At 36.0% G+C, this 9,041-nt stretch overlaps 1 protein-coding gene across 1 annotated transcript in view; it reads right to left on the reverse strand.

Moving 5' to 3' along the window:
* Smp_163710 (MEG-6) overlaps window positions 1-9,041 on the reverse strand; it is a 33,013-nt gene that overhangs the window by 4,506 nt on the left and 19,466 nt on the right. The window contains exons 10-13 of the mRNA XM_018790333.1: window positions 8,256-8,267; window positions 3,364-3,375; window positions 2,331-2,351; window positions 1,354-1,374 (exon numbers count right to left, since the gene is read on the reverse strand). Of these exons, the coding sequence (XP_018655687.1) occupies window positions 1,354-1,374; window positions 2,331-2,351; window positions 3,364-3,375; window positions 8,256-8,267 (66 nt within the window). The remainder of the gene's footprint in view (window positions 1-1,353; window positions 1,375-2,330; window positions 2,352-3,363; window positions 3,376-8,255; window positions 8,268-9,041) is intronic.

Raw genomic sequence — 9,041 nt, forward strand, 5'->3', positions numbered from 1 at the left:
AGCTTCTCGGAGAAGGTCAGAAAGTTTCCTGTAGAACTCATCTTTTATATCGTCTGAGCTGCAGTCAGTGGGAGAGTAGGCAGAGACGACGAAGAGGCAACGACGAATTTCCCTATCTTTCCGAGTCCTTACTGATCCGTTTAGTCGAACAGCGCATAGACGACTGTCTACTGGGATCCAGTCTAAAAGAGCTAGTTCTGCCCTAGGACTTAATGCTATACCTACTCCAGCGAGGCCACGGGAAGCAGCGTCAGGGCTTCCAGATACACGGAGCGTGTATCGAGATGAAACTTTATTTTGATTAGGTGCGGTCAAATGAATGACACTACTCGGATCTTGTATGCGCGTTTCGGAGACGCAGCACACATCGATGGTGTAAGATTCTAGAGTTCTAGCTAAGGAAGCCTGTTGTCCTATTTGGCACAATGTTCGGACATTAAAAGTTCCTATATGTAGTTTAGAGCGTGGTTTCAAGAGACCAGGAATAACGTTCTGTGTACTCGAATCGTTTGCCCTAGCGGTGCGACGCGATAAAAGGACGTGGGAAGGGTTAGTCGAGGAGATAACAGAGTTATTAGGTGTAGGAAGGATTTGAAAGCGACCAACTTGGTCTTGTGTGCAGTTAAGGGTATGAGGGCTAGTATCACTTCCCGGCTGCCCACACCGTGGAAGGGTATTTCTTGAGGGACCTGAAAAAGAAGTTGGATTAGTGTTGGTCTTAACGACCTGGGAGCGTGACCGCAGTGCCCAAGGGACATCTGCTTGAGGCCGGTCACGCACGGCCTTTTTGTGGGGGATTTTTGACGTGTTAGCTCCGTTCTTCAAAAGTCCTTACCGCCGGAGACGGAAATCCGTGGGATAAGGCGAGGTGTGCATTTTTAGGGTCGACCTTTTCTAACCCCACCCCTCCTTGTGGGAAGGCAGCATCGCTGTCATGCTGGTTGTCTGAAGGAAACACCTTACTGCTTTCACACCTCTGTACAGTCAGCAGTACGACTTCGCCTTCGGACCTTGGGATTGCTGCTTTTAGTCTCACCGCTCTTCAACCGACCTGTCTGGCATGGTAGGACCTTGAGGAACGATTGTTCCAGCCAGCATAGCTCGATTGGATCATCACGATAGGCAAGCCCGACCACCACGTCAAGGTAGCAGCAACGGTCGGGGATAGCAGCAACGGTCGGGATTCTTGTGTGCTTATCAAGTATTAGAAATAAGGGAGGTAATTCATTTAAGATATATCTTATATACTATATTCTCATTGTATACAATACACAATACCAATCATCATAAATGTTATTCAAAACAACATGTTTTCGTCAACAGGATATCTGTATGAAAAGTGTAAGAACTTACTAATTCCATGACTTTTACTTCCTATTGTTTGAAAGTACCAAAAAATATTTTTTTTATGTTGACACAGATAACGATAAGATTAATTTCAAACCATTTTAAACTTCAAGTTAATTTAAATGAACAGTTTTGTATTCAGCGTTTAATATTTCCAAGAATATGAAGTTTCAAATTTCCGATGCTAGATAGTTGGAAGAAGTCAGCAGGAAATTCTATCTAACCTAGGTTTAATTCTAGATGCTACTGATCATCAAGGTGTTTCTACAATATTAAGGAAATTGATACTTCCTGCAGGATTCAAACTTTAGTCACCCAGCTTTATAGTCTCTAACGTTACTTTTGAATTATTTAAAACAATACCAAATTATTTAGGCTGATACTTTAGTGTAACTCGATCAACAGAGTGTAACCAATTCACTTTTATCTATCTTTACAGTGCTTCGTTGATTTCTTAGAGAGTGTTAGTTAGAGTTCGAAAACAAATTACCAGTTCTTTGTTGTATATCAAAATCAGTCTTCACGTTACTTATTTTTATAAAATGTCTTAGTAACTACTTAGGTATTTAGATATTGAACTCCCAAATTCTACTTGCCTTGCCTAAATAAACTCACCTGAAGACTAAGGCATAATTGAAGACGTACTTAACTTGTAAATCGTATTGAGCACTATTCTTTACAGTTTTATACTATATTTAATAGTGAACTAGTTAATCTGTAGTTGAATTCGTGAGTCAATTGAAGCTAGACCACCATGGAAAACCTAGAAGCATTAGATGGTCGTTTCGTCTTATTGTGGGACTCCCCAGCAGTGCGTATTCACGATCCCGCCTCGCAAGATTCGAACCCAGGACCAATCAGTCTTGAGCGCGAGCACTTAACCTCTTGACCATTGAGCTGGCATCTAACGGTGTTATTGTCTAACTTTAACCAATCCACGAAATTGATAACTAGTTGTTCATCTTATACGTAATGACACTTACTTTTTATGGTCGGAATCCGATCTAAGTTAAATGTTAAACAACACACATTGAATTAATATTAGGGAACTTGAAAATGAAGATGATGCACATAGTACAAACATATTTTTAAGAAAAACTTATTAAACAAATAGATGAAAGCGAACAATAAAACTTAAGAGACATTAATCTTACGAGTGATTCTTTAAATTATATTTAATGTTTAGTATACGTTGAACTTGTCAACTATTTCATGAACAATTTACTCAGATAAGCCATAGCATTTAAGTTCTCTATATTTCATCGTATCTTCGTATATGCTTTCTCATTGGCTTACGCGATCTCACCCATAATTCATTGATGTTTCGGATTGCAATTGGTCAATCACTTACTGGCATAGTACATCTTGTACGGATTGCGCTTACCATTGTTTTAAATCAAAAGCATTATAAGCAGAGATAGATGATGGCTAACAGTGGAATCCATGACTCTCGTTTCATCCTCTTTGGTACTCGTCAGCTGGATGTTTCTACATCCCGAAGTTAATGTTTACTCCAGCTAAAAATTCCCAAATAGAACGAAATGCATATCCTAGATTTCATTACAAGCCACCATCCATCTCTCCTTATGATCTCGCCCATAGTTACTTCACAAAAACTCGAAAAACGATCAAGTTTCATGAATACTTAAGTTGGTCATTTTATTTACATTCAGAATTGTTTAAGTTAGGAATGTAAAATACTTTACTCGTACTGAATATTGTTTAATTGTGCTAAACATTAGTTCTGCTACAGATCTAATAACTGACTATTGATATAACTGACTAAGTTTTCGTATACTACTAAATAAGACGTTTGTCGCAAAGGATTTTTGGTAGTGCTACTGTTGACATCCGTTTCATCTGTAAAACGATTGGGCATAAAATTGTTGACCGACTAATCCAACCTCAAGGTTAATATGTTAGGTAATACTCCAAATTGTAATCAAAATAAAAAGTGACTATTTTATCCCAAAGTATTTGTGTATATTAATTTATTTTAAACAAAATTTAACTTACGATGAAGAAGACCTTATAAAAATGGATGAAAAATACCGCAACATTACAATCAAATAATGATAAGTACCTTTTTTATGCTACCGCTCACTGTGTGCATAAATTCACTAACATGCTCCAAAACAGTTACATTAGCAGAATAGAAAGAAAGGCCTACATTCGATTCCAAGAATATGTTCCAAGATTCTTGGGTTCTAAAGAATTATACTCTATCAACAGTGTAATATCAAGACATCTTTTTGATATAGGATGATAAATCCAAATCTTCCGAGATGACTAAGAGATAATAGAACTTTAGCATACCAAACTTATCTGGAGCTTAGTAATCGAATGCCTCACACCCGATTTATGAATTCAAAAGGAAATTCTCATAAATCTCGTCCCCCCTTTCAACTTATTTTATTACATCATTCAAAACTTTCTACTTCGTATTCATAATTTCATTTGTAACTGCCAGATCTCAACTCTTGTTATTATGACCTGTTACATAAACGTTTATAGTATAACCATTGAATACAAAATTTAGTGTAAATACAAAGACAGATTTCTATTATGGATTCATATTTTGCTCTAAACGTCAACTAATAAGAGATGGTTCTTTCATCGTTTTGGTTTTATTAGGCAGTTTTTTTGATCTGCACATGTTCAAATGAAGTTTTTACAATCTTTCGTTGTGTTCATCCAATGGGAAGTATGTGAAATCAAAGAAAAAAAGAGTATTATAGGCTTTATAAAGTACCCAAAAATAAAGTGGTAAGCTTTTATGATGAAAAAACCTAAATTTTAAGGTCTCGAAACTTGGTCAAGGTCCTGAAAATTTCATGAGGCATATAAATCCTCCACACACTTCAAGTTATACTTGAAATCAGATCAATATTGCTTGAAAATAATTCTAACCTATAATCAACTACATATTTCATAATCTGAGCACACATTCCGTAAGTTGGATGACATTGAATCGCCATTTATAATCACATTGATTTTTAATGCATTGAAGATGAATTTCTAAGATACTGTTTCATACTTGAGAGGATTTCTCAAGCAATCCATTTATACTGTTAAATCAACTGATGATATCATATCAACAAAGATATTAATAAGTCAGTAGACAATTTTAAAATATAATGATTGAGATTTGTTATATCATGTGCTTGAATGCCCTGTTAATCTATGTGACGTGACGATACCGCTAATTAAAGAGCAGGGATTTATTGATCGGACCAATCACACACAAAACCCGTGCGAGCAGTCTAGAGTACTTGTCGGTCATGCTCTCTGCCTAGACCAGCCAGTCAAGCCCAGAACACCAATCTCAGCCTCTGCAGTATGAATCATTATTTTCAAACATACTGGGTTTATATACCAAACAGACAGACCACATCGTAGCATAAAATGGAAAATAAAATTTGTACAAGATTCAGCTAAATGTGGTTGTGAATGTGGGGAACAGTAATTAATAATAAGAGGAACATGAATATGAATAGTTTAGTTACCTAACCATTACACGATAGGAAATATACGTATCATATTGGTCCATAACTAGTTCTCAATAGTTACCATTCATAATTCTTTTCGGGATATAACAAGTTAATAAATCGGTTGATGTGAGACCATTGCTAAGGAGTCCCATACTAGAACGAAACCTCCATGCAGTGCTTTCAGATTTTCAACAGTTTTCTAACATCAACTGATTCATGATCTCAACCAAAACTTAAAAATCTCCCCAATCCCATACTGATAAAATATAATGAATTTTTAAAAAACAACAAATCTTAAGAAATTTAAGGCAATTAGTCCCTTTGATAAATTTCGATAGTGTAATAAGAAGACGAAGATTATCAGAACTATGTGATGATATATTAGCGCAATACATTTCGAACAGTCTGATCACACATTTACTTGTTAAGAACAAAATAAAAGGTCAACTAGACTGGAAATGGAGGGGATAAGAGTAGACAATGATAATAATAACAATGTGAAAACAGTTTGAAACCTAATCAGTCTAGGTAATAAGTTAATATTACCAGGGTAGGTTTAATGTGAGAACAAACTGTTTTTGAATACACAAAGGGGGTTTGAATTTTCGTATGGCTAAGGCTTCAATAAACCTTAGTATACTCCCTTTTACACTTCTAAACAACACAACAAAAGCCGAGTTAAGATCAATCTTATGGCTTGTTTCGATTATATGTTTGGCAATAGAGGATGATGGATGTTTATCCTCTGCTCTTATCGGGTCGTTTGATTCTATTTTTTTCTGCAACCATTTTGGTACAAATTATTAAATCAGCTTTAATTAAGTAATATCTTGTGATTATGTCTTTCTTTGATCCAAAAAATTCAGATTCAGAATGAAATGTCAATTTCATCTTGTTATATTTTTTAAAAACCCACATGACTTCAAAATAAGTGAAAAATAACAATTGTGATAATGATTTGTATGAATGATGAAAGTCTTGTGACAAGCTAAAACGTTATCTATTACCAGAGTAATATGTATATTTTGCTTTATGATATCTTGTTGTCTAGGTGATTTATGTATACGAATAGTTTTGAAATATAACTATCACTTATGTATAGATAAAATGATTCATAGATTGATCATTGAAATTCATGTAAATATTTTAGAAATACTGCTCTAGTGAAGTGTTGCACCAATTGAAGTACACTTGAAGGAGAAGCTTTGGAGGATGTGAAAACCTTTAGATATCTGAGCAGCATCATTGATGAACACGGTGGATCTGATGCAGATGTGAAGATGCTGATCGGCAAAGCAAGAGCAGCATATTTACAAGTGAAGAACATCTGGAACTCAAAACAATTGTAAACCAACACCAAGATCAGGATTTTCAATACAAATGTCAAGACAGTTCTACTTTATGGGGTGGAAATCTGAAGAACTATGAAAGCCAACATCCAGAAGATACAAGTGTTTTTAATAACAGTTGTCTATGCAAAATACTTCGGATCCGTTGATTAGACACTATCAGCAACAAGCTATTGTGGGAGAGAACAAACCAGATTCGAATGGAGGAAGAAATCAGGAAGAAGCTCTGGAAGTGGTTAGAACACACAGTGAAGAAATCACCCAACTGCGTCACAAGACAAGCCCTGACATGGAGTCCTGAAGGCCAAAGGAGAAGAGGAAGACCAAAGAACACATTAAGCCGAGAAATCCAGACAGACATGAGAAGAATGAACAAACGTTTGATAGAATTAGAAAGGAAGGCCCAGGACAGAGTGTGTTGGAGAATGCTAGTGGGCGGCCTATGCTCCATTGGGAGTAAAAGGCATAAGTGAGTAAGTAAGAAGTGATGTACCTACTAAAGTGATCTAGATCTTGTTAGAATCATTGTTTGTTTTAAGAAACGCTTTTATCGTGAACTGATATAGATTGAAAAGATCTCATATGTAATCATAGCCACGTATGTTCATTGATGGCTAACTTTCAGATGAATTTTCGGAAATCTCTGTGGAAAACTAAAACCTGTGAAGTAATTTGAGTCTCATGTAAGTAAACAACTTGTTGATGACATCAGATGTGAATTGTGTTGGATCAAAACATAAAAAGTGGAAAATTGGACTACTGAACCTCGACGTACAAGTGTAGTTTCCACACTGTCGCTGCAAATCCTTGTCATGAATTTCATTCTTTGTGGGTAATTATTATTGAGAATTCTCAAACTTGGACAAAGTGATGTTTACTACTTCTTTTAATGATTCTAGGGTTGATGATATCAGTTTGTAATAAAATCAACCCTAATAAGAAAGCACCTATGTCAAACAACCCAAGCAAAGTAGATTGCATTTCCTAAATGCCTACACAGTTCACTATCAATTTGTGTTCAAAAACAAATGAAGTATTACAGATCATGTGTCTACTGTACCGTTCATAACAATGAAATGTAAATGAACCAAGTATTAGATACAAAATTATTTTACAGATTCATTAGTTTATTTTATTTGAATTCGAATTTGGAAGGGAATAGAAAAGATGTTGATTTCTGGTTTATATTATCAGTGAAAAAATTCTGTGTGGACATTTAGCTTTTAGGCGAAAAAATACATGCAACTAAAAAAATTTATATGTATAGGGTTGTGGGGATTGTTGAAATTTAGGGACAGATCAATGTTATACGAACACTGGAAACCCGGAAATACTCAACGACTGCTTCGTCCTAGTATGAGACGACTCAAAGTTGCTCATCCACGACCCCGCGACCGTGAAAAGGACACAGGATTTTCGATCTAACGTGCAAATCCTTGACCTCTAGACCACTCAGTTAGCACGCAAAGCGTTTACGAGTGAGACCTAAAGTCTTGGGTTCGATTTTAGCATGGGGGATGGTGGATGTACACTGTTGAGGAGTCCCATATTAGTTTCAAATTAGTAATATAATGGAATTAAGAAAAGTGAGCCAATAGAACGTGATTAAAACAAATTTAAGATAAAAAGATCAGCTGAAACATCGGTATCCACTAATTTGTTTGTCTGTAAACATTTACTCGGTTATCACATAATTCATATTTTGAAATCTCTAATAGATGTGCAATAATTTTGAACACCTATTCGTCATTACTTGGTGACCAAACTGAAATGTTAACATTTTATTGTGGAATAATAATCTATATTAGCTACAATTGGAAAACTGAAATTAACCAAGTATGTGGTGGGATGCAAGTAAAGTAATTTTTTCAACTTTTCAATATACCCGAATACTGAGTATCTGAAAAGGACTTTTCATTCTTCATGAAAGATTGTAGGTGTAAGAGTTCTAAACTTCGACTTATAAGAGAGATAATTATGGAGCTTAATGAATAGACCTCAGTCCTGACTTCTTAAAAAGTTAAATGTGAAATTTCAAATTTGGATCAATTATCAAAAGTTGACTTACGATGACCCAGAACTAATCAAATAAAGTTTTTAAAAAAATACATGGTAACTAAGGTATTGATTATGAATGTTTAAATATAGAAACATATTAACTAATTAACTTCAGAACGGATCAAGCTACTTAGGAGGAAATTATTCTAATATTCATTTATTCTGTATAAACGTATCAGAAGGGGTTTTGTGGAGATTTCAGTATTTTCATAGTTGAAAATATGAGTCGATTGAAGCTAGATCACCATGGAAAACCTGAAAGTACTGGACGGCAATTTCGTCCTATTGTGGGATTCCTCAGCAGTTTGCATCCACGACCTCGCCTCGCGAGATTCGAACCCAGGACCTACCAGTCTCGCGCCAGAGCACTTAACCGACAGACCACTGAGCCAACATCCGTTGGTGTTAATGTCTAACTTCAACCAATCCACAAAGTTTGAGCAACCATTCACCAATTGTCTTCAGTGAGTTGATATCTCACAACAGACGTGGTTGAACTCCACTGGTCACTGCTTCTCACTAGAACTCCAGGACATGTATCCTGAAATCAGTCACTAGTGAACATATGATTATAATCAGAAGGGATTTTGTGGAGATTTCAGTATTTTTCCTTAGTTGAAATCATGACTGCTCCCGGTGGCTTTTCTTAGGTTCAACCACGGTCAGATAATGTGGGATTTTGATGTACTCAACGAGGGACCGTAGAGCCGTTGAAACTCTGTCGTCACGCACCTTGCAGGCAACAGGGTGTAGCAGATGCAGTAATCAAATCTCTGTGAGTAAAACGCGACATGGA

The sequence above is a fragment of the Schistosoma mansoni genome, chromosome W (assembly GCF_000237925.1).
Source record: "Schistosoma mansoni strain Puerto Rico chromosome W, complete genome".
Classification (NCBI taxonomy): Eukaryota; Metazoa; Platyhelminthes; class Trematoda; order Strigeidida; family Schistosomatidae; genus Schistosoma; species Schistosoma mansoni.